This window comes from Ochotona princeps, chromosome 29 (genome assembly GCF_030435755.1).
Source record: "Ochotona princeps isolate mOchPri1 chromosome 29, mOchPri1.hap1, whole genome shotgun sequence".
NCBI lineage: Eukaryota > Metazoa > Chordata > Mammalia > Lagomorpha > Ochotonidae > Ochotona > Ochotona princeps.
In genome coordinates this window covers 8,930,550-8,957,117 of record NC_080860.1, presented here as the reverse complement: position 1 = coordinate 8,957,117, position 26,568 = coordinate 8,930,550, and the positions used below count along the sequence as shown (strand labels likewise).

Genomic DNA, 26,568 nt, shown 5'->3' with positions numbered 1-26,568 from the left:
ATCCCACCCAACATGATTGCGAATGCTCCCTGATCCCTGATATTGGCCTGTCTCCTTTCTTTCTCTCTCACACCTTATTCCTGACATCTCCACCCCCTTCACCCCTTTCTCCCTGTTGGTGTCTTCTCTACTGGTCTTCCCCAGAACCCTGTTCTCTCATTCTTGTCTCCTCCTACTCTTCTCTTTGCCCAAACCCCGCTGCTTTTCCTTCTCACGTACAGAGCACTGACTGTTTTCTATGCATGTTCTCCAAGACTAAGCTGATGGACCCTGCATAAATGGGGATAGGAAGAGTTCTGGTTCAAGTCTGTTGATTTGAGTGTCATCCTCCTGATGCCTTGGACATATATGGGTCTCCCTGCAGCTGCCTCTGGGGGATTCATATCAGCCTCCCTATGGGCCAGTAAAGGACAGTGTAGCCAGAAGGTTTTTCCCTGCTTGCTCAGGACTTCATAGTGGGCACCTCCTTGAGAAGTGTTGTAGTCCAGCTTTTAACATTGTTCCTCTCATCCTTGAATGTTTGGGTTGTAAACCCTGGACATCATTTTCCATATTTTATTTTATCTCCCAGTGGACCCTTTAGGCCTATGCTATCGAATAGAATAGCTACTAGCCACATTTGACTATAAAGTTTCTTAACATTAAATAAAATTATTGAGTTACACTAACCATATTCCAAGGGCTCAAGAGCCAGTTAGGCCTACCACATGGGATAGTGTGGATATAGAGCATTTTTGTCACTATAGAAAGTTCTTACTGGACATCATGGTACAGTCCCTTGCTATTCAAAGTGTGGCCCATCAACCAACAGCCTGGGGATCACCTGGGAAGTGATTGAAAATGCATAATCTCTGGCTTCACCTCAGACCTAGTGAATCTGTGTGTTTACGATATCCAGAAGGGGGTTACCACATGTGTGAATGTTGAGAGGCCTTGCACACAAATGGGGGTCATATGTAAACTCACTTATGTCATGGTTGCCCCACAAGTATCCTAATTGGGAAAAGCTGCTCAGGCATGGCTGAGCAAAACAGAAAGCTCAAACACTGTTGAGAGACAGGGTCGTCACTCCAGCAAGAGTGTGGACCTGTTCTGCTAGCATCTGACATTTACAACAAAAGCTGAAACAGTTTTGTGTTCCGTATGTGTATTTTTAAGTGGTAGCAATGTATTGAAATGTTTCAGACTCCTACTGGCTGAGTCCCTGCCACCCGTCTCTGGATGGAGGCCTAGAGCCATTAGGGAACAATTTTGGAAGGACAGCATCCTGCTAACCTTGTTCCAAGTCTTCCTTCTTCGTCCTCCCCTATTCCCAGTTCTGGGATAGTCATGTTCAGGGGAATCTGTCCACAGCAAGAATGAACCCAGGAGAAACTTCAGAAAGTAGGCACATTGCTGCCAAAAACCCAATAAGCAGCCCGAAAGCCAATGGGCAGTTGGTTTTCCATGACTCTATATTGTTTATCTCCACAAAGAGAGAAAATTGTAAATGAGGATGGAAAAGTATTTCAGCTCCCTTCTCTAGCCTCTTCCTACCCACATCCCATCTTCTCCCAACCCTCCCTCCCTATTCTTAATTAAGAGGCATCTGTTCCTTGAGTAGCTGTTTACACTAGGGAGGCTATTTTAAAACCTGGGTGGAATCTCACTGCTTTTGAACCTTTGCCTTGGGTCAGCTTCACCAGGGAAATAGTCTCCCACCAGATGCCTCTCCACGGTGGGAGCTGGCTGGAGCCTGACTGGGGTACAGAGCAGACCCAGCCACTGAACAATGACCTGCTCCCGAAAGGGTCTCATTTGAAACAAGTCTCCTGTTCACCCTCCTCCAAGGTCATTCCCATCCTGGCCAAAGGCAGCAAGTGCCCATGCAGACAAAGACATCTTCAAGTCTGCCAGCTTCTTGCTTTTCCCCCTTGTTGGTAGGAAGTTGAAAATAGCTTCAGTTTCCATGGTGATGGCAGCCCAGGCAAAGCAGAGAAAGCAAATCCCTGGGTCAGATCAAAGCTTTGACTTCTCAGTCAACTCAACCCCTCTCATCCTTGTGATGGAACAACAAGTGTCAAGTAATAATCCTGGACAACAGGTCTGCATTGGAACTTCTCACTCCTGCCCCCTTGCTGTGGGCTCTGAAAGGGCATCAGTAGGAGGGAGAGGGTCTTGGAGGGCATGACATCCGACAGGAAGTGGTTCTTTAGGGCCAACTCTGAATCCACTTTCCCGTGGGGCTCCAGAAAGGATCCCTAGGGGCAGGTCAGAAAGATTGATCCTGGGAGTGAATCCCAGATCATTTTAGACAAGTAATAGCATGCAACAGGTGGCTCAAGCCTGAGAAATTAGAAAAGCTACACAAGATGACCCCCTTAAACAGAAACTTAAAGGGCAGGGACAGGAAACCATCCCAAGCTGTCCACTGAGAAATCTGCAACCTCTTGCATTAAAAGTCGAGTTCAATTCTGAAAAGAATGACAGTATGAAATAATTAAGATATTGCACAAGAAACCTGATAGCTTCGATTTTATTGTTGAAACTGTGGACTAGCAGGACTCATAACCTGACAATGTAAAAAATTCAGGAACCACAGAAAGTACCCCAATCCAGTCATGGGGACACACACTGTCTCTTTTAGTGAATTCTCCGCCAATCTCAGAGGTAGGCTCACTGGGCAGAGGCTGAGCTGTGATCTGGCATAATCAATGTCAAAGTGATACTTAAACTCTCACCTTGTTGTCTTTTACCCCTACGGATCCAGCAAGGTTAGTCCGAACAGAGTCAGTCCCATGTGACATCAACAACCCTCTGAGGAAGCCACCCCGGTATTCAGACCTGCACATCAGCCAGACGCTCCCCAAAACCAACAAAATCAACAAGGTGAGGCCGGGCTTCCCCTGGGTCCAGATGTGTGGGGCTGGTACCTCCTGGCAAGGGAAGGAGGGAGGCAGGGGCTGAGCTGGGAGTGGGGCACTCCCTTGCGGCCGCTCTGAGACTGTGTGGTCAAGCTTGGCAGGCTGGCAGGAAGAGGCAGTCAAATGCACTTGCCAGAAATCTGCTTCATGGGAAGAGAGAGCACATGGCAGGAAGAATGAGCGAGTGTGTTCAGGAGCACACAAAGGACCTGGGAAGGGAAACCAAATAGGCATTTGCTTAGTGTTATGGACCTTGTCCACTGTGCTCTATGAGATGTTTCGCCATCTGCCAGGATTAGCCTTCTAGATGCTTCTGAGCTTTCTGACACATCTGTTGGATAAAACCTCTGAGGATCTGTCTCTGAGCTTCTGGTGGAGATGAGGAGGAGAGGGGATATTTGCAGGGGCCCTGAGCTCTGAGCAACAGCCAGTTGGACTGGCTCCTACCCCTCGGCAGCTGGTCAGCGATGGACCTCTCTGTGCAGCTTTCTTTCCACTGATGCTCAGGCAGCACAATCTTCATATCCCAGGTTTGGACCATTAGCCAGGCTGTACCACTGTCCCAAGAATGCTTCCAGCCCCTCACATAGGAGGAGGCACAAAGTTACACCAGGCCTTCCTCCATTGTATTGAAAATGGACCAAGTGTGGATCAGCCCCACGTCCGGATCAGTCGCCCATCTGTGTTTGGGTTCTGGAAGAGTGTCATGGAGGCCATTGACTTCTCATTGGTAAGACCCAGTCTCATGTCCCTGGATAAGTTGGAGAGAGGATGGCCTCTCCTCAATACCTCCTCCAATAAGGCAGCCGGAGTCTGAGTCATTTCACTGCCTGCTCACACACCATCCAAAGGCAATATTGCATTTAGAAAACAGACTTTGACTACACTGATAAGGCCATGTGTAATTTGATCTCTACGTCTTCTCTGTTTCCATGCCTCTCCAACAAAGATCAATATGTTATTTCCCCCTTGTGCCGTCACTGAAAGATCTTACTGGTGAATTTCAGAGCCATTCACCTTCTGACTCTTTGTGGCATTGTGTTTGTGGTTGAGAGAATCTGTAAACCTGGCAGCCAGTGTTGGCTTCCTCTGCTTATAGCTGTAAGACTTGAGACAAGTGACTAAACTTATCTGAGCCTCAGTTTTCCCATTTGTAAAATGGGGGTGTCATGGTTATAAAATGGGATAATGTTATGCAGCAGACCACCCCTAATTTAATGGGGTACAGAAACTCTTCATTATGCTCTCACATCAGAGGGTCAGACATCATGGCAGAACACAGAGAAGATGGTTTGTCCTTGTTCTTAGACATGGCAGGACTCCACTGGGAACACACACAGTTGGCGCTGGCCTCGTTTAGGACAGGGATTGGCAAACTCTGGTCTGCATGCCAAATCCAACCCACTGCCTATGTTTGTGGTGGAAGTTTTGTTGGAACGCATCTATCATCACATTGGTGGTGCTCTGTTGCATTACAGCAGCTGAGTGAAGCAGAGTCCACATGGCCTGCGGAGCCTAGAATATTTACTTTCAGGTTCTTTATGAAAAAATTGTGCTGACTCCTAACCTAAAGGCTCTTTCCCCCTACATGTCTGTTGCATCAAGATCTGGGCTTTGTGGAGATTTCAATAAGGGCATCTACATGGGAACTTGCTTGTGGCTTGAGTTTCCTCACATTATGATGCCATACAGTATGGTTGCTCACACCAGCTTCCTACGTGGCAGCTCTTGACTCAGTGAGTGACTGAATTAGCAATGAAAGCAAAACTTTATGTCACTCGTACTGTACTTTGCCAGTACAAATGATGATAAACCCCAGCTTCAAGGGCAGGGGACACAGACCCCAGCTCTTGATGAAAGGAACCCAAGAGTCTAGAGCTTGGACCCGTGCTTTTAAATGACCATGGTGGAGCACCATGACCCAGAGAGTTTGGGAGAGATGAAATTAAATAATTAACATGTAAGTGCACCTGGCACAGTTCCTGGTACATAATAAATGCCCAGGAAATTGTGCTCATTATTATCAGCTTAAATCCAGTCCAAATGTCATGCTGATACCACTTTCCCTTTGGTATTTATTTGCAAAAGAGGCCCCTGGGACATCACTGTGCCTTCCTTCTGACCCTTCCTTCCCTTGGTGACATCCTGAGGGACAGGGAGTCCAGAACCACCTCCAGACCTTTCTTCCTTTACAGACACAAGGAGCCTCTTGGTGTCAGATGGGACAGAATCACAGGTCAGCTGGAACAATGACTGACACTGTTCTGCTTGTCTGCCAGCAGAGGAATTTGAGGAGGGAAATAAATTAGCCTCTATATAGAAGCAGTTTGATGTGAAGGTGGACAGGATCTATCATGACATTGGTTTGCTTCACACAGAATTTTCTTGTCAGGCAAGGATGTGGCCAGTGCAATTAATTTCTGAGACAATTTAGACTGAATATTTGTTTTTCATTGTTCTTTGTCTCTTCTCTCTGGCTCAGCTGACCCAGTTCACAAAACTCTTTCTTTTCCACCCACTACAGTTAGAGTGTGAATCTTGGAATCAGGAAGCCTAGAATTATAACTCTGCTCCTTAGCTGGCTGTGTAACTATGAGCAGGCCATTTCTCAGTGTCTCTTCCTTAATTTTCTCCTCTATAAAATGGGAAGTATAATAGGACATGCTCTTGGGGTTGTGGTGAGGATTAGATGTGAAATATATAAAAAGGAGTTCATGCAGTCGTGGGTGCTGCAGGTATGGAAGTGGCTCAATGATGAAGATAGAGAAAGAGGAAAGAAGACAGGGAAACTAAGAGAAAGAAGAAGAAGGATGAGGAAGGAGAGATGGAGAAAGGGGAGGAGAAAGAAGAGCAGAATGAACCCAATCCTTCTGCTCTGATGTCATCAGACAAGGCTGAGGAGGGAATAAGGTCTTGCATCCACATAGGTGGTCATAACCAACTCCTCACCCAGCAGAGCTGCAGGCCTAGCTGAGATGGGATCAGAGGAATCTTAGTAAAGAGGCTGAACATTCACCACCATCTTTAACAAGACCCCTCTCCTCCCTGGAATCCATGCAGGCCACAGAGGGAAGAGTACTGAGGCATCCATGACCTCTTTCATAAGGGTGGTATCCGTATCCATGGAACCTCATGAAGAAGCTGCATTTCTAACAACCTATTAATAGTGAGGAACCTCTCCACTGTCCGGGAGCCAACAAAGGCTGTTCTTCCTCTCCCTGTTAGTAACAAGGTAGTCCCTCCCTTTGCCCTGTTAGAGCAGTGGCCTTGGAAGCCAGCGGAAACAAAAGGTTTGAATAAGTTCCAGATTCTCGTACCATAACACCCAAGTGCCAAGTCTTCAATTTGTCATGCTAATTACTTGTCATACTAAGAAACAAGAAGATCTCAAACTGAATGGGGGGAAAAAAGGACTATCAATAGAAGCCAGCTCTGAAATGACAGATGTTAGAATTATCTGACAACAATGTTAGGGCATTCATCATAAAACTACTTCAACAAGAAATTATGCACATTCTTGAAGCAAATGAAATGAAAAAAATAGGAAGTCCCTGCAAAGAAATAGAAAGTCTGCTCAAAGAATCAGAAGAAATGGAACCATATGAAACTTTTAGAACATACAATTAGAAAATACAATAACTGAAATAAAAACTCCGTGGATGGGCTCAGTGGCAGAATGAAAGGCGTAGTGTAAAGAATAAGGGAGCTTGAAGATAAGACAATAGAAATCATGTAGTCTGGATTACAGAAAATAGACTCAAAAGATGAGCAGAGCCCAAGGACTCTTGAAACTCTTACAAAAGATCTAACATTGCATCATTAGAGTTCTAGAAGGTGAAGGGAGGAGAAAGAGGGCAGGACTGAAAAAGTTCTTACAGAAATAATGGTTGGAAACTTCCAAAATTTGGCAAAGACATAAATCTGCAGATTCAAGAATGTGAGTAAAACCCAAACAATGTAATCCCAAAGAAGTCCGAACTAAGACACATCGTATCAAAGTTGTGAAAAGGAAAGACAAAGGGAAAAAGAGAAAGAGCTTTATGTCGAGGAAAAAAATCAAATTACAGTAAGGAGAGAATCAAATTACAGCAGAGTCCTCATCCAAAATCTTGGAGACCAGAAGAAAATAGCACACCATTTTTCAAATACTTAAGAAAGGTGTTTTCAGTTCATATTTTTATGCATAGTAAAAATGTCCTTCAAAAATGAAAGAGAAATCAAGACATTGTCAGATGAAGATAAATGAGTATTTAACAGTACAACTCCTCTCAAAGGATAAACAGCTGTGTTCTAGGTAGACAGGAGACAATAAAAGGACTTGGAAAAGCAGAAATAAAGGAAACTATGCAGAGAGTAAAAATGTGGGTAAATAATCATAATGCATGTACTTTTTCTTCAGTATTCTCCCATCCAAGTACTAACCAGGCCGACCCTGCTGAACTTCTGAGAGCAGATGAGATTGGGTGTATTCAGGGTGATATGGCCGTAGACTTCTTCAGAATTCTAAATTAACAGTTGAAGCCAACAGCTGTAACATTGTTTTATGTGATTCTAAATGTATGCAGTGGAAATATTTAAAGCAGTTATAAAAGAGGGAGGGCAAAGGAAGGTAAGATTTCTTTTTTTTTTAAGATTTTTTTTATTATTATTATTGGAAAGCTGGATATACAGAGAGGAGGAGAGACAGAGAGGAAGATCCTCCGTCCGATGTTTCACTCCCCAAGTGAGCCGCAACGGGCCGGTACGCGCCAATCCGATGCCGGGACCAGGAACCTCTTCCGGGTCTCCCACGCGGGTGCAGGGTCCCAAAGCTTTGGGCTGTCCTCGACTGCTTTCCCAGCCCACAAGCAGGGAGCTGGATGGGAAGTGGAGCAGCTGGGATTAGAACCGGCGCCCATATGGGATCCCGGGGCTTTCAAGGCAAGGACTTTAGCCGCTAGGCCACGCCGCCGGGCCCGGTAAGATTTCTTTATCTAGCTCACATTGGTAAAATGTTGGCAGTGGAAGACCCAACCACTTGATACATTTGAGAATACTACAGACAAGTTGAGATGAATCTCTAAGTGCTGTTTGAACTACTTAAAAGGAAAGTAGGAAATATAAACCATAAAAAGGAGAAATTGTGAGGCCTTTAACAATACTAAGAAAGAAAAATTGCATCTTATCATCTATAGGAGTGCACTGGAACATCACAGATTTCACCATCATCAAGAGGTTCCTAAGGGAATCTAAGGGAATACCACAGGCCACTCCACATCAGTACTACAGCTGAGATGAAATGGACCAGTCTCCTGAAAGCACAAACTGCCACATCAAATGCAGTGTAAGATAGATAATTGGAAAAGTATGATAACCGTGAATGAAATTGAATTAGTAATTTAAAAATTATCACACACTCCAAAACTCTCCATATAGTTTTCCCGGAAAATGGTGCCAAATGGAAAGAAGAATGAATAGCAGTTGTATGCTGCATGTCCCAGAAAACAGAAACACAGACCTTCCAATTCATTATCTATTCCTGATATCACTTGATACCAAGTCAATAAATAAGTAAGCAAACAAATAAAAACTACAGATGCCTATTTCTCGTGCATTATAAATTTTAAACTCCTTAACTAAACACTGAGGAAATCATATTCAGTGATATGGATGGGTGGAGCTTACTCCAGAGGTGAAACATTCAATATTTGAAAAGTGATTAATGTAAACACAGCATAGTATCAAACAAAAAAGTACATAATTACATCGCTCGATACAGAAAAAATCATTTAATGAAGTTCAGTAATCATTCAAGAAGAAATTCTTCAACTTGATAAACAGCATACAAAAGTGGTCCACTAGTGCCATTACAATGAAGAAAAATTACATTTTTTTCCCTTAGAGTAGAGCTAAACTAAAATGCTCACTTGGACCATATTCCCACAGCATTGTTCTTGGAGTTCCCATCAGTGCAGTAGGACGAGAATAGACAATAACACACACAGAAATAAGAAAAGGAAGAAATAAAACTGCTTACGTGCAGATGACGTCAACATCTCCATAGAAAATTCCAAAGAATGTGTAAAAGCAAAACAAAGCCAGACCTTACTAGGACGAACAAGTTGGGCAATGAACATATGGAAGCCAAATTTAAAAGGTACCATTTACAATCTCTGTAAATCTGATTAAAACCATATAGGATTTGTAGGCTGAAAACTTCAACAAGCTGGTGAGAGGAAACTAGAACTCAAAGAAGTAGACATAGTGCTGTGGGCCAGGCCTCACCTCCACAACCTGGTAGTGTGATTTTGTTTGGAAATGGGGATTTGCACTTGTAATCAAATTCCAGTGAGATCACGCTGACATTGGGTGGCCCCTTAAATCCAATGTGATTTTCATTCCTTCAGAAGTGAAGAGAAACAGAGGTACAGGAAGAGCACCGTGCAGAGATTGGAGTGCCGCAGGTGCATAGTGATGCCAAGGACCACTGGTCACCACCAGGCTCTAGGAAGGGGAAAGAGGAATTCCACCTGTGGTCCCAGGGAACCTGAGGCATGGGTTTAAGAACTTTTGGTCCTGAGAACTAAGAAAATAAATTTCTATTGTTCTAGACCCCTCTGGGTGTAGTACTTTCTTTACAACAGCCCTAGCAAACATATCATTCCCATGGAAAGATTCAACATGATTAACCCACTAATCCCAAAGTTTGCAATTCTGTGATTCTTTCAGTGATACAATGTTTATCTCAATTATCATGAATGGTATAAATGGTATATTTAGTCTTGGTCTTCATAGGCATCATATATATATATGTCGTGTGTGTGTGTGTGTATGGGGTGTAATTGGTTAGGATGGGGTTGGGCATCTGGCCCATGGGCTGTGTAAGGCCCATGAAATCATTTGGTATGACCCTACCAAGGCAACTACAGATGAGACTCAAAATGCAGTACATCTATAGCTGACAAATTGTTAAATGAATGATTTAGTATGGTCCATAAGTGATGTTACAAATATCCAAATGACCCTTGGCAAAAAAAAAAAAAATGTTCCCCACCCCTATTAAGATGTCAGTACTAAAAATTGTTACACAGGCTTGACACAGTTTTTTCCATAAAACTCCCAGCATGATTCTTTTCTGTAGTTACGATTTATGTAAAAGGTATTTTAAAAAAAGACACAAATGAACTAGCATAGCTTAAAACCATCTTGCAAAAAAAATAATAAAGTGAAAGAAATCAGTCTATTCTGTTTCAGAACTTAGGATATAGCTACAGTCATCAAGACCAGAAATTATATTCAGATAATGACTGAGCCAGTGAAAAAGATATTCAGTAAAAGTCCAATTCAGAATCACACATCAGTTCCACAATGACTTATCACTACATTCCAATCCAGAATGGCTCCAATAAAAAATAGCCACACATGCAGAGATGCAGAGAAAAATTGCTCACTCTAATGAGGCTACTTTAAAAACTTTGTGGTAAATGGAATTCAAAGATAAATTTATTTTTGGTGCAAAAAGTTTTTGAAATTTGTGCTTATGAGGATTCTTCAAAAATTCTTGGAACTGCATGTCATGAAAAGAACTATCATGGACTTCAAAAAATTTTTAGTTTGTGTTTTAGTTCCATTTTCCACTTGATAGATTGCTGGCGTGAAATGATACAGCCCTTCGAAGAGCAGAGGTGGCAATTTCTTTAAAAGCTAAACATGTTATTTATTACAAAATGATTCAGAAATTTTTTTATTGTATTTCTGTTTTTATTTATTTTTGTTACAAAGTCAAATATACAGAGGGGAAGAGAGACAGAGGGGAGGATCTTCTGTCTGATGATTCACTCCCCAAGTGACTGCAACGGCTGGTGCTGTGCCAATCTGGAGCCAGGAGCCAGGAACTTCTTCTGGGTCTCCCACGCGGGTGCAGGGTCCCAAGGACTTGGGCCGTCCTCGACTGCTTTCCCAGCCCACAAGCAGGGAGCTGGATGGGAAGTGGAGCTGCCGGGATTAGAACCGGCGCCCATATGGGACCCCGGCGCATGCAAGGCGAGGACTTTAGCCACTAGACCACGCCGTCAGGCCCCAAAATGATTCAGAAAATAATTTTACTCCTGAATATTTATCCTAGAGAAATAAAAATATAAGTTCACATCAAAACCTGTGCCTGTGTGTTTGTAGCAGGTTCATCTGCAATAGCCAAAAAATACGAAACGATTTAGATGTGTTTCATTGGGTGAACAGTTAAAAAAAGTATGGCACAGTCCTATCACACAATACTGTGCAGCAGTGAAAAAGGAGCAAACCATCGAAACCTGCAGGAATTTCGATGCATCTCTAAAGATGACAAATGAAGAGAGCCACTCCACAAGATTTGCATGTGGCATGACTCCATTTATGCAGTGTTGAAATGATCAAATAGAATTGATGACTACAGATTCATGGTGCCAGGGGTTGAAGTTTGGGGGTGTGGAGAGAGAGGAGGAGAAGCACAAGGGTGTGGTTACAAAAGGGCAACGGAGGGGCCTCCGTGGCAGAGGCTGCGGTCAGTGAATCTGCAGTTACCGGAGACAAATCCAGTTCCAAAACCCCACAGCCATCCATGTCACAGCAGCTGTGGATGACCGAGTGCCTTGGTCCAAGGGAGAAGAGAGTAGACACATGGGACTTGTTTAGCCTTCCAGCAAACCTATGTGCGGCTGTGGCCTGCGCTAGAGGTGAGCTCACACACAGGTGGGCAGGCTCTGGGATGATGAGATGGAAGGCATCTGTTGGGTATACAGGTTGAGCATACCTACCTACTCCTCTGCCCCTGCCCTTCCATGACCCTGCCAGTTATTGGCTGTGCTCTCCCTGGAGGCCAGCAGGTACACACCTGTTGACAGCTGTCCGGGCTGTACAGTCACCCTGGGCCTCCTGGGCTTCCTGAGGGGTAGACCGCTGTGTAATGAGCAGATCAAGTGACTGCTCCTGGCAGAGAACAGATGAAGGTGTTCCTTGCCACCAATGTGGGAGACCTAGGTTGAATTGTGAGCTCCTAGGCCAGCCCAACCTGGACTGTTACAGACATATGGGGGAGTGAACCAGCAAATCATTTTCTCTGTGTGTCTCCCTCAACTGCAAGACTTAAAACAACACACATTTATCTTGTAGTTCTGCAGGTTAGAAGTCTGGGGACAGAGTTTGAACTGGGCTTTATGTTTGGTTTGCTTAAGGTCTGGCAGGACCATGGTCCTTGGTGGACGCCCTAGGGATAAGTCCACTTATCTTTCACGAGACTGACCTAGCTGAGTCCCTGGCATCCAAAGACTGAAGACCCGGTCTCCTTGGTGCCTGAATGTTGGGGCTGGGCTTTGCCTCTGGTGCTGCCCATGCTCCTTTTCAGACATCCCATGTGGCTCCTCCTGCAATGGCCATGGAGCCCATATTGTTCTTTGAGCCTCTCTTTCCAGCCACAGTCAAAGAAAATTTCTCCACTTTTATGGGTCCCTGGACTTAGATTGGCTGCACCTGCACAATCCTGGATGAACCCTGCTGTAGTACTGTCTGTGACTTGCCTGTATCTGAAGCACAGGCAGATTGTTGCATTGTGATGCAGAATAGTTGCAGATTCCCAGGATTAAGGTTTAGATCTCTTTGATTTGAAGAGGGGTATTTTACCTACCACATTCAGTAGGGTAAGCAGTTTCCTTTGCTGTGGTTTTAGTAACCCCTGGTAACCGCAGTCTGAAAACAGTGAATGGATATTTCCGCAAATAACTAGTTCCTAAGTTTTAAATGGTACACTGTTCTGAGTAACAGGAGGAATTCTCCCTCCCACCCACCCTGTTGTTAGTCACCTAATATCTGTCACCAGGGTGGGTTGATTGACCCAATATTTCAGTGCTGTGTTCAAGTAGCCCTCACATTGTTAACCTAATACCTATGGTCCCATTCTCAGTGAACGAAACTGAGAAATGAAGCAATGAGCATCTTGCCCAGGAATCCCAGGAAAGAAGTGGTCGTTGGATTTGAAGCCAGATTTGCCTTATTCCACATCCTGCTGTATTCATTTCCTGCGGTTGCCATGATAAATGAACGTGACTCACATGACAAATCATGTGACTCACATGACAATGATTTATTCCCTCATGGTCTTGGAGACCAGAAATCCAGTGTCATCTGACATGTGGAGGCTCTGGAAAGAGAGTCAGCCCCTTGCCTCTCTGCTCCAGGGGACTCCAGCAATCCTTGGCTTCTGACTGCCTCATCCCAGCCTCTACCTAGGACAACACATGGCTTCCCAGCGTGTGTGTGTGTGTCCCTGTCTGTCCGTCCATCATGGCTTCCTGGTGTGTGATGTGTGTGTGTGTGTGTGTGTGTGTGTCCCTGTCTGTCCATCCATCATGGCTTCGCAGTGTGTGTGTGTGTCCCTGTCTGTCCATCTGTCTACATATGCTTCCCTATCTCCTAGGATACTAATGAAAGGTTGTCATGGATTTAAGTTCCACTTTTCCTAGGGTAATCTCATCTCAAGATCTTTATCTTAATCACATCTTGAGAGACCCTGTTTCTAAAATGAGATTGGAGTCTGAGGTTCCTGGTAGACTATCTTTGTGTGGGAGGGGAGACCCCATTTAGCCCACACCAATGGCTCTGTTGAGTCTACCTGACCAGGGTCAAATGAGGATGCACACATGGATTCTTCCTTCCTCCCCCTTGCTGGTCCAAGGGGGCAAGCAGAGGCAGTGTTGGTTGCAATTGGGATGTGGGCATGGATGCTGCAGGCTGTTTGGTCACACTCTCTGGAGCTGTCAGCCTGCTGCTGCTTTAATAAAACACTCAGGGGGAAAGGTGTTAAGACTGGAGGAGTTCTCTGGGCACCTCAGCAGGGGTTTTTCAAAATCAAAGAGGCAGAGGGTGCGTGTCTGTCATCTTTGTGGTTTTCATTACATGGTAACCTTTCCCTTGGGACCCCAAGCAGGGACAAGAATTTAACTCAAAAACTGTTGTTTCCTTCTATGGGTTGGGAGTGATGACTTAGGCAGGACGCTAGAAGGATCTCGTGGCCAGGAAAGGATGGGAATTGCTAAGGATCCATGGGGTAGGACCCATCTTGCTCAGCACACTTCCTGCTGTGTCTCTGCTCGCTGCTGATCATCGATGGCTTTGTTTTGCAGGACCACATCCCCGTCCCCTACCAGCCGGATTCCAGCAGCAACCCCTCTTCCACGACGTCCTCCACGCCCTCCTCGCCGGCACCTCCCCTCCCTCCCAGTGCCACGCCGCCTTCTCCCATGCACCCCTCCCCACAGTGCACGAGGCAGCAGAAGAACTTCAACCTGCCAGGTACCTCTGTGCTTTGGGAGGTGGATTGTGTCTCTCCAAAGGGGTGGAGACAAGCGAGGGGCTTGGGACTATGCTGGAGCTAGGTCAGGGCCAGGCCATGCTTGAAGATAATGCAGGACTTCTGCAATCTTGCCCTGGTCCATATGGGTTCAGCAAACTGCTCTTCTTTTTCGGAACTCTCTCCTTACTCCACGCAGTCTTAGTTCCATTTTATGCTAATCATTTCAGGCTTGGATCTTATTTGCTGTCTCGCTTGTCAAGTGTCTGCCTCCTCCAGCCCAGGGTCAGCTCCAGGAGGCAAGCACATGTGTGTGCTGCATTCAATCTGAGTCCAAGGTCCAACACACTGCCTAATGCCAAAGACACCACTTAAATGTTGAATGGATAGATGGATGGATTAAGGACTTGCATTGAGTACACTGCCCAGGGCTGTGGTTTTTGTTTCTCCAAGTCATCTTCCTGGCTCTGACTGTATTGTCCATCCCTTTGGTCAACAGAGACTTACTAAGCATCTACCACGCACTAACCCTTGTATCAGGTATTAGGTGCAGAGATGTGAACAAACCAGCCCCTTGGCTCCCGTGGTCATCAGCTCCTGGCATGGTAACAGAGGACCACAAACTCGGCATGGCTTAAAACAACACAAAGTTATTATCTTAAAGTTGCAGAAGCTGAAAATCCAAAATGGGATTCCCTAGGTTACAGATCAAAGTATCAGCACAGCGACATTTGCTATGGAGGTTCCAGGGGAGCTTCCGTTTCCTCTTCTTTGTGAGAGGCTGTAGCTCCTGGTCACTCCAACCTCAACTCCCATGATCATATCTATGAATCTCTCTCTCTCTGACTCCGACCCACCCAGGTGATCCAGGATCTTTCTCCTCTCCCACCCCTGCCCCCTGACCCACCCAGGGTCCCATAACCTTCTCTTAACCTTTTTGCCATGTGGGGTGACATAGCCACAGTTCCTGGAGATTAAGAAAAACGAGGATCATGGGAGGTATCCGATTATTTTCCCATAGCCGTCCCTGTTCTCATGAAATTTATGCCTTACTGGGACAAATGTTAACAAAACAAACATGCAAAGGGTCTTCCAGAAGTTGATGAAACTTTTCATCATATGTATATATGATGGGAAAAAAAAGATATAGATGTTAAAATTTTTTCACATAAAGAAGCGTATGTTTCAATTTCATTTTTTCCGTGTGCTTTTGGAAGCGCCCCAGTACGTGCAAAAATAGAACCTTCCACTGTGATAAGAGTTGTGAAGAGAAAGGGGAAAGCTACAGCAGATTCAAAGGGAGGACACAGCTGAGTTCTGAAGATGGGGGCCTAGGATTGAGGCCTGCTGTAGAAAGGAGCTGTGAATGTCCCAGCAGTCCAAGAGCCGTCAACAAGGGACTTGACCCCAAAGGAAGCCTGGAGCTGCAGGGGTGAGGCCTGGCAGGAAGTGAGGTTTGATTGACAACTCCATGGAGTATAATCGAGTGTTTAGGCAGACGACGACTGGGTCCCTCTCTCTTCCTTCTAGAAGACTGTTCTGGATGCTCTTTGGGGATGGCATAGGATAGGAATCATGGCCCCTGAGGAGGCTGGCTGCAAGTAAACATTGTTAGAGAATCCACAGAGAAGTCTGGGGAATTGCCTTTATGTAGTTGTTTTCCTGAACACAGAAATGAGTTCTTTGATTTGGCAGACAGAATGATTCTCTCAACCAAAGCAGCCATGTCCTCGTCCTAGCATCTGTGAACATGCTTTGCAGATGTGGTTGGGTTACAGATCTTCAAGTGGAAAGTGTAGCTTGGCGCACATGGGTGGTCCCTGCGTGTCATTTTTTTTTTACATGGAGAAATTATTTACTTTCTGTCCAAGTCCAACATAATTGTCACTGCTTAAAAATTGGGGCTGGGGGTGGGGTGGGCAGAGCTGCAACTGTGACACCAGCTGGCAGCAGCCCCCAGTTCTCCACCCAAAGACACGCTCCCAACTGGGTCCATCCGTGCTTTCTGCCCTCCAAGGCCTGGTGCTGGTCTGACTCAGAAGGTCATGCTTCCCCCCACCCCAACACTTTGCCCCACGCACTGTCCTAGTTCTGGAGAAGCCCTGAGCCCCGTTCCCACCAGTCCCAAAGCAGGAGTAGGCAGACCCTCTGTCAAACACACAAGCGTGTCCTTCACGGTCTGAGAGTGCTGTCAGGGTGGCTTGGCTTAGAGGTCAGGGTTCAACCCAAGGACCCCCGACCCCTGAGAGATGTTCCTTCCCAGAGGTTTGTGCTTTTTGGTGGTGGTGGTGGGGGGTGGGCAGGCTGATCTCCCTGCCATCACTGTCACTGCTCCTCCAAGGTCTAGGCCCCCACCCTTGGATTTCAGGGTAGGGGAGCCCTTTCTCTCAGGCTCCATAGTCACTTGAAGGAGGCTCTGGACCAGGAAGCAGGGAGGGTTACAGTCTAGAAAATGGAAGAACCTTGGGGCACACTGGAAGGTCGCCTGGAGTTGGCTCCCACAGGGACCAGAAGCTGTCAGTGCTACTGCCGCTGCTGGGCACCTCCTGCAGGGCCGGGTCCCCCTTAGGGGGTCGTCTTCGGGGCCTGCTCAGAGCGTGGGCCCAGGCCCAGGGCGGACAGGCAGGAGGTGGGCCGCAGCTCCACACAGCCTCCTCCATGTCCACATCGAGGTTGCAGCAGGGGAGGGCTCCCCAGCCCTAGGCCTGCGCCTCTCGCCTCTGGGCGAGGGGGACTGAGCCAAAGGCCCGGGGCTCCCGGGAGGAGAGCGTGTAGGGCAGATGGGGTAGGAGGCTGAGTGGTAAGGGAGGACTGGCCCCGGCAGGGATGGCCTTCAGTTGTTCTGAAAGAGGGACAGGAGGTCATCGTTACTATTGCTTGGCAGGGGGAGTGGTGTCAGAACTGAGGCAGAGAGCAGAGAGCAGAGTGTAAGAGGGCTCGGTGCCGAGATACGCAGGTGAACTGCTGTGAAAGACAGCTGGGGTTCCCTCCTGAACCCCAAGAAGGAAGCAGCCTGCCCACTCCTTGACCCCCGAAGTCTCTGTGAAAGTCTGACCTCCCCTTTGTTGGAGGACACGTGTGTTATTTTCAACTATTACACCTGTAATCATCTGTTGTGGTAGGTACAAAGAAACTGATTGGATGCTTGATGTAGAAAAAAAAATTGTCAAATATAGGAAAAGCATAGAGATGTTTTTCAAAGCAACTGCAATCACCCTGCCCAAAGTGGGAATGGGGTTGGGGTTGGGGAATATTAGGTTGAATTATGACCTGACAGAAGAGTATGTGTATAATGGCTGAAGATGGCCTTGTACTCAGGAGGCCTCAAGAGGTGAAACGGTCTGGTTGAGGGGAGCATGAGATGACAGAAAACGAAGCACTGGCCTATGTGGACAGAGAATGGCCCATGATGGCTGTGGCAGCCCCAGTTTGGTACCTAAAGAGACAGCTCCTGGATGCTGCTCACTCACTTTGTTGTACTCTTTCTCTTTCTTGCAAGCATCCCACTACTACAAATTCAAGCAGCAGTTCATCTTCCCAGGTGAGTATCATGTGAGCTGAAAACAGCCCATTCTGGACAAACCCTGCCAGATGCAGGAGTCCTGGGGATGAATGGAGAGGTGCACGCAATCCAAGAACGTGGTCATGGAGTAGCCTGACCCCCACCCCAGAGTGGTGGCTGGCTGTGCAAGTGGAGAAGCTAAGGGTAAGAAGTCCCAAGGACAGTGAAGAGACCTGGGAGGGCAGCCTCCAAAGGTGGCATCGATGGACAGCAGGGAGCAGGGATCTAGAGCTCCCCAGCTGGGCACAGGTGGTCAGAAGGGCTTGGGCCAGGCTCTGAAAAGACAGGAAATCCAGCAGGTCATCCTCCCAAAGGAGTCTGCACAGTGGGTTCTGAGACAGCCAATCAAGGCTTCAGGTCAGTTGCCTGGGAGCTCGGGCAGCCCTTGTCCACCCATTGAAGCATTCTGGTCAGGACATCATCCAGAACATTGTGTACCTGGGCAGGGTAGAGCCCAGGAAGTTGAGGAAGGGAGATAGAGAGGGGATCGATCCAGACCAAGTGCCAATGACCTGGTGAAAGTTCATATACATACTGAGTCTCCTGAGAATTAGACCTTCAGGGGTGGCTTTGAGCTCCATGTTTGATCTCTGACTGTCTGATCTCTGCCCTTCAGATGTGGTGCCAGTGCCAGAGACGCCAACCCGGGCACCCCAGGTCATCCTGCATCCGGTGACCTCCAATCCAATGTAAGTGAGGCATGGACCTGCTTCGCTGCCCTGGGCCCTCCCATCTGCTCAGGTTCACTGTTTTCTGTTTCCCTCTTGTTGGAATTGGAGGGGTGGGTAGAATGAGAATGTAGGGGCCTGAAAGGCATAAGGCACAACTCCAGCAAAGAGAAGGGACCCAGCAGCCCAGACTGCCAAGATGGACACCCTGGGGACCAGCTCTGCCGGTGACACTGGCCCTGTGATTTCCAGGAATCAAACTGCTTACTTGGGTTCTCCAGATCCCCCTTGAGCCCCAGACCTAGCTGGAATATCAGGAAAGGGCAGTTAGTTTATGTTACCCCTCTTAAACCTATATGAGTCCCTCTTAAACCTGTAATTCAGGGTTATGCTAGGAGTCAGCAAACAGTTGGCCATCAGAAAAAATGCAACCTGCCACCTGTTTATATAAATAGAGTTTTACTGGGATACAGGCATGCCCCTGTATGCATGCTGTATTCTGTATGGCTGCTTTCTCCGTGCAGCATCAGAGTTGAGTGGTTGTCATAGAAATCGTATGGCCCACAGTGGCCTGAATGAATATATTTACTGTCAGGGAAAAAAAAAAAAAACTGTTCATCTCTGATTTATACTATTACCAAAAAAAAAAACAGCAAATGATGATTTTGGAGAACTTGAACCATTCTCTAGAAAAGAAAAGGAAAAGCAATGACTTGGTAGCCTACCCCTATGAGAATGTTCAGATCTTACATGGCTGTGGTCCACAGTAAATGTATTTCTTACTTTGTACATTTTTCCTATTGTTCTAGACTCTTCCTAGACATGGTGTTTCATGACTGTAAAATGTCATGTCGATGTAGAATGGTTTTCTTAGCCATTTTTCCCTTGCTGGATCTGTCAGTGTTTCCTATATTGCACCTCCGTGAACCTCACCTTGCTGAACGTTTTCGTGTATAGCATCTTTAGGTCACAAACCCCTTTCCAAGGGGTCTGCTGCTTGTATGCCCTAACTTCTTTGGCTGTGCCCAAAGTCTGGAACATACTAGGATTTGACCCTTTTCCAAAGTCTTTTTTTTTTTTGTCTATTTGATTTTTCCCCTGGTTCCTCTAACTGATCCAGTGTCACAGATTTTGTTCAAGACCCCCAACAGGTACATCTCTGAAATCAAACAAGCAGCCGCTTGCCAGGGGATATTGTGCTGACATGGAACTTTGTCTCATTTCTCTGCTGCGTATAAGCCGGTTCCACAATTGGTGCAAGACAAACTCCAGGTTATTAACTGACAGCCGAGGAGTGCTGGTGAGAAACAGAATCAATAGCTGCTGGCAATCAGCTTAACTGTGCGTGGAGTGATGGGAACTCACTCTTTGCAGAAGGGAATAATTGAATAGCCCTGGCTACTGGAATCAACTTCTTGATGCAAAGAGAAGAGGGCAGCCAGTATATTGCTAGGCACGAGGAGGGCCTCTCACTGCCTCGCCCAGCCCAAGGCTGCCCCAGGGCATCAAACTCCCAGCCTCTCTGCTGTCACTAAACAGGTTCATTCTGTCTTCCCCAGCTGGACCAGAAATAATTGCTTAGTTCAGTGGCAAGTGCCACTTTGCCAGTGAGCATTCTCTCCGCCATTCCTGTCTCTGGCCTGGCCCTCCTCCAGAACGTGGATTGACTCTGTGTATGGAGTCAGGAATGGAAAGAACCCTCCAAATGAAGAGGTGGATGGGGAGAATCTGTTAACTTCTGGGGAAACAGGAAGGGGGCGTGGCTCCGGTTCTTCTTGTGCTTTCAGCAACCCTGTTACTATCTCCCAGCTACGCCCCAGGCTCCAGTTAAAAAAATATATATGGCTCCAAAGCACACCTCAGTGGTCACTGGACCCATCAGAGTCCCTTAGCCAACCCCCCAGTCAATACGCAGCTGTGCCATCAGCATACAGCATGCTCCGACTCACACACATGTAATGGAGCCCATCCCTTAGTACTCACACGGTTCTCACAGCTGCACACGCAGTGCCCAGTGCTTGCTTTGGCAGCATGTATATTAAAATTGGAACACACACGGTGCCCAGTTCATAGCCTCAGATGACAGCTGCGATTTAAGAGCTTGTGAATTCACACACCACACGCACACCTGCATCTTCCAGTCCAGTTCATGTGTTGTTATCATCCCACACATTCTAATTCCCTGTGACTGGCATGGTCCTGTTCAACTGCTGAGCTTTCAGACATATCCAAGAATTCTCTCTGCTCAGAATGTCTGCAACATTCCACGTGCGTTCCTGACTTATGACCTTCGTCCTTTTCTGCCTTTCCTCAGCACCTGCCTACTTGCTTTAATTCCTCCAATAGTAATAGAATATTCCTGACATCCAGGGACAATGTCAGTTTCAACTCCGTGTTTCTCCAAGAGGCACAGCACCTCTGCTTATGGCACATGATTCTAATGATTCTAATAGAATTACTGACAGACTAAATGAATGAGTAGATGAATGAATGAATGAGTAGATGAATGAATGAGCAGACAAACATTAAAATCCTTCCAGAAGATTCCAAATATGAGTGAACTTTAGAGATCCAATGAATTTTTTCTTGGAACTCTAAGGATTGCTGTGCTCACAGTAGTTAGGCCACTGGATAACAAAGCTGCCAAATTAGTTGAAGCCAAAGCAATGCAGAAAATCAAGCCCTTAAAAATCTTTTTTAAAGCAATGTCCTTGCATACTGCGTTTTGTTTTGTAGTGAGATTAAGAGTTATTTCAGACATGAGTGTTAAGATGAGATGTGTGTTAAAGGCCTGGTGGAAAGGACTTCCCATTTTATGAATTCTTTGCACAACTACACTCAACACCTGGACCTACCTTCCCACCTGTGGATCACATTTATTTTTCTTTTTTTTAAAGCTTGGAAGGAAATCCATTACTTCAAATTGAAGTGGAGCCAACTTCAGAGGTGAGAAATGGACAGCAATGAACCAACCTTTTGTAGGGGATGCCCAGAACTTGGCAAAGCCCGTTGATGTCTCCGATGCCACAGAGGGCTTGGGGCAGATGGGGGACACTGCGGCCCTAGTTGATGAATTTTCAGAACTCCAGGACGATTAACCAGTACCAGCCCCTCCCGGCGCTGAACCTAATGGGCCATTATATGGTGTGCATCACGGAAAAGCCAGTTGTGCGCAAGCTAGCGAGAGATTTGCATTTGTAGTTGAAAAATTAGCTCAAGGCAGTGTGAATGTGGAAGGTGCTGTGCCTCACTGCCTTCCTACAAACATGGGGGGGATAGTCCTCAGGGATGCTGGGCTTGCTGGAGTGCTGTGAGTATCTTTCTCTCCACCTGTCCATGCCATTGAAAGAATAAATGAAATATCCTGGGGGTCGTGGGGGAACCCCAGGAATCCCAAACCCTTTGCTCAGCTAATTGAAAGTAATCACTTGGGGTTTCCAGAAGAAATGTCGTGATCTCTTCTGGGACCGTTGAAGCAGTTGGGGGAGGATCTTGTGCACACCCGGTGTGTCCTGCATTGTGGAAGGCAGCTTGCTCAGGTGTTCTGTGGGGCAGGAAGACCTGCGCTCAGTTAAAAAGCTCTGAGACCACCTTCTAGGGCTGTATCATTGGCCTGAGGACCTCTGGGAGTCCCTGCTGGATCTGGTACCTCCCAATCCCACATTCGAGCAGAAGAATCCGAAAGATGGGCACTGCCAAACCTTGGCCATCCCGACACCAGAAGGTGGATCCCTAGTGGTCATGCCTAAATGTATCTGAGTCAGGTGGATATGGGTGTGATGAAAACGTGGATTTCTGGTCCCGGACAGCTGATGTTTTAGTTCAGTAGATCTAAGCAGGGCTTAGGAATCAGGATCTTCTCAGGCATCTCCGTGGGTGTTTAGTATAGGTGGTTCTGACTATGGAAAGATCTGAGCAAACTTGTATGTCATTGAAAAGCTCACACCAGCCCCATGCACATGTTTTATTCTTTCTACCTGACAATGAGGAAAAGCAGCCTCATGTAAGTGAAGCAGCTGGTTAAGGTTCACATATGGGCCAGGTTCTGGCTTGAATGATCTGACCATTCCACCCATCCTGTGAACCTCTCACTCTTCCATCTCCCACCCTCCCAGCTGTGAAGGGACCCTCAGACCTCTGACCTCTCCCCAGGTTCTGAAACATCAGTTACAAATTCCCAGGAAGCCAGTGACACCCCCTCTTGGTGGCTGTCACTCACACATTATGTACAAGTGCATGGCAGGCCCACACTTTAACCTGTCATCTTTATGACGTGCTTGTTAATAGGCAAGTCAAAACATTGCAGTAGACTAGCAGGAGGATATTAGGCTGTTAGTATGCAGAAACCCAAATGTTAGTTCTTCTGCCTGACCTATGGACACGTACTAGCCATCCCAGTTCAGGGGGTGTCCTGAGATGTGCAGCTCCTGGCAAAAACCAGGAAAGTCCCAGACAACTGGGATGGGTGGTCCCCATGGGTAGGTCTTCTAGGGTTTCTGCTCTCTGAGATTGTTTCTCTCCATTAACATAAGGGAACTGAACTACTATCATCTCCATATCAGCTTCTTCATTGTTATGAGTCTAGCACAGAGCATCCAGGAGAAACAGATATGTAAGAGGACTTCTAAAAGTTCATGGAAAATGGAGTCAAGAGAAGTTATCTTGGTGCAGAAATTTCTGGAATCCATGCGTAGCTTTTTTGTGTTGGGCATTTTCTGGGAACTTTCCAACAACTCCCTGGTCTATGTTCATACCAGCCACCAATACACATACACATGGACCCTGATATTTCCATGCATGTGGAACTCAGCAGGACTCTGGGCAAAAGTGGGGCAGTATTGGCCACAGCTCTGACATTTCCCTCCCCCTGCCTTGGCCACAGAATGAAGAGGGCCATGATGAAGCCGAGGAATCAGAGGACGACTTTGAGGAGATGAACCTGTCTCTCCTCTCTGCCCGGAGCTTCCCGCGCAAGGCCAGCCAGACCAGCATATTCCTACAGGAGTGGGACATTCCCTTTGAGCAGCTGGAGATCGGCGAGCTCATCGGAAAAGGCCGCTTTGGGCAGGTGTACCACGGCCGCTGGCATGGCGAGGTGGCCATCCGGCTGATCGACATCGAGAGGGACAACGAGGACCAGCTAAAGGCCTTCAAGCGGGAGGTGATGGCCTACAGGCAGACACGGCACGAGAACGTAGTGTTGTTCATGGGCGCCTGCATGAGCCCGCCGCACCTGGCGATCATCACCAGGTTAGTCTTTGTGGGGCCAGAAAGCTCTGCCTCTGGCATAGTTGAGATGGACAGTCCTGGAGCCTTCACCATTCTGGTCAGTAGAAGGACTCTTCAGGAAGTTTAGAATGAGGAACTAGAGAGATAATTTTAGCTCAGTGCAGAAAATTTTGGAATCCATGCATAGTATATTTTTTTGTAATATGCATTTCCACAGACTTTTTAAAAATGCATGTATATATGTATATGTGTATGTATGTATTTGTAAGGCAGAGTGACAGAGGGAGTGATAAAGAGATAGAGGTCTTCTGGTTCACTCTCTAAATGCTTACCATAGCCAAGACTAAGGCCAGGCTAAAACTGGAAGTCAGGAACTCGATCAGGTCTACCGCATGGGTAGTAGGGATCCACATACGTGGGCCTTCACCTGTCACCCCCCCAGGATACTTACTATCAGGTAATAAGATTGGAATTGGAGGAGAGAAGACTTGAACATCACACTGTAGTATGACTTATGAGCTTCCCAAGCGGGCTGCCCAATCCTTTCCCCAACCATGAACTCTATGCATGGATTTCAAAAACATTCTTTACACCCAAATTTCCTTGTAATCTCATTGTTTGCGAACACTGGGAAGTACCCTCAAAATCTACCATTTGCTTTACTTGCAAGGTTTTAAGACTTAGGATTCCAGAACATCCTTTTCCTGTGACAGCTCTGCAGTTTAGCAGTGTCTTGCAGAGAGCACTGAATGGCAAATCAGGAAAGGTGGATCTGTTTGCCCGGCTTCTTCAGTGTCTGAATTCCTCTCTGAGACACACTCCCTCTTTATGTGAAGTGTATGCATAGTTTCAAAGCAAGAGTTGGCCAGCTTCTGAAAGGGGCTTAGTCGTAAGCATTTTCAGCTTTGTGGGCCATGCAGTTTTACATTTATTGTTTCATTTGAAACCCGAAGGGACAGAGACAGGGATAGAGAAATCTTCTGTCCACTGATTCACTCCCCATATGCCTGCAATAACTGGCAGTCAGCCAGATTAAATCCAGCAACCAGAAATTCAATCTGGGTCTTCCACATCAGTGGCAGGGACCTTGAGTATTGGAGCCATCTCCTCCCAGGCTGTGTCTTAACAGGAAACTGGAATCAGGTTTGGAGCTGGGACTTGAAGCCAGCTGCTCTTAGATGAGATGTGAGCATCCTAAGCAATGTCTTAGCCACTAAGCCAACAGCTGCCCCTGAGACTCCTGTAGCAACTCTTCTGCTCTGCCACTGTGGCATGAAGTCAGCCATGGACTATCTGTCAGTGAATGCCCATGGCTGTGTTCTAATCAAACCAGAAAGTAGGCTGGATTAGGCCATTGGCCCTTGAGTCTGGTGACTATTCTGCTTTCATTTAAGTTGCAAAGTGCATTTGCAGTGCTTAGCATCCATGTTCTCAACGTCCAGAATCTGGGGCCTGTGGGTGCACAGAGGTAACAACAGACACCTAAGATGAAGAAACAGCAGGGACAGGCATGTGGCCTAATGGTGAAGAGGCTGGTGAAAATGCCCACGTCTCACATCAGAGTACGTGAGTTTGAATCTTGGCTGTGGCTCCTAACTCCAGCTTCCTGCTAATGCCCACTGTGTGGATAATGCAAGTCATTGGGTCCCTATCAGGGACATGGGAAAGTCTGTGTTGAGCTTCCAACTCCCAGCTTAGCCATATCCCAGCCCTGGCTATTGTGGATGTTTGGGAATGAACCAGTGAGCAGGAATAATCTGTTTCTGCCCCATCTCCTCTCTCATAAATGTACAAATGAAAAATGTCAGACAATAGTGATTTTCTTGGGCTTATGCCCTCTAATCTCATTCAGCAACATGGGAGATTAGGGGAAAACATGGCTCTGGGTTTGGTTGACCAGTTGTGAAACAGACTTTGGTATGTTTTTTCACTCTGGCATCTGCTCCTCTATTGTATCAGAACTGGCCAGAGCACCTGTGTTCTTGGTATACCCTGTATGCCAGTAAGAGTTCTCTCTCCTTCCTATACTCAGCGCATGTGGTATTCTCCTAAACTCAAGATAGGAGCTGTGGGCTCAGAAAAAAAAATGTATGTCTTCTATTGGTTTCTTTGAGAGACAAATCTTTATTGAGCTCATCTCTGAGACCACGATAATGGGTGGAGGTTGTATATTGTGTCTCACCCTTGGTGAGTTGACTGGAGCCCAAGTATTGAAAGGTGAATGCTTGCAAATGAATTCAGCTTTGAGCATGGGCCTTTACCCCTCCTTAAACAAGGGTTAAAAGGGTCTGGCTCCATTGTGTAATCCACAAGGGGTTCTCATGTCATCAGCCCAGGTAATATTCAATAACGGTGCTGTTCTGCTGAAGCAGTGTAAGCGTGGGAAGCTTTTGATGAGTAACAAACTATCCCTAAAGCAGTAATAGTTTGCTTTTGTGTGGTGAAGAGACAAAAAAATCACTTGCATTCGCACAACTCTGGGCTGAGTGTGAGAATCTCAGTGGCTGGGCTGTTACAGACAGGTGGCTGTGGTCATCATTAGGTGGTTGGGGGACTGGGCAGTGTTGGATGACCTGGCTCACTGGCCTGCTGGTTTGAAGCCTCCTATGGCATGCCTTGGTTCTCCCCCACGTGCCCTCTCATCCCCAGCTCTTCTTGTCTGGCTCATCCCTGTGGTGGTCTCAGATGAGCTCCCAGGCATGCTGGGAGGACACAGTCTAACACACAGGTGTTTTTCACATGATTGCTTGTGATACATTAGCTAATATGCCTTGGCCAAAGCGGCTCACGTAGTCAAGGCCTGGGGAAGCAGACTCTACCTCTGGATGGAAGGACCTATACTGTTCATTGCAAGGACATCAGCACAAGGAGGGACATCTGTGATCACTTTCACCATCGACTGCCTGC

General features: G+C 46.6%; 1 protein-coding gene across 1 annotated transcript in view; it reads left to right on the top strand.

The window, feature by feature from the left end:
• KSR2 (kinase suppressor of ras 2) overlaps positions 1-26,568 on the top strand; it is a 305,100-nt gene that overhangs the window by 236,281 nt on the left and 42,251 nt on the right. The window contains 6 exon segments of the mRNA XM_058656700.1: positions 2,703-2,868; positions 14,036-14,204; positions 17,702-17,743; positions 18,381-18,453; positions 21,330-21,378; positions 23,315-23,682. Coding sequence (XP_058512683.1) covers positions 2,703-2,868; positions 14,036-14,204; positions 17,702-17,743; positions 18,381-18,453; positions 21,330-21,378; positions 23,315-23,682 — 867 coding nt within the window.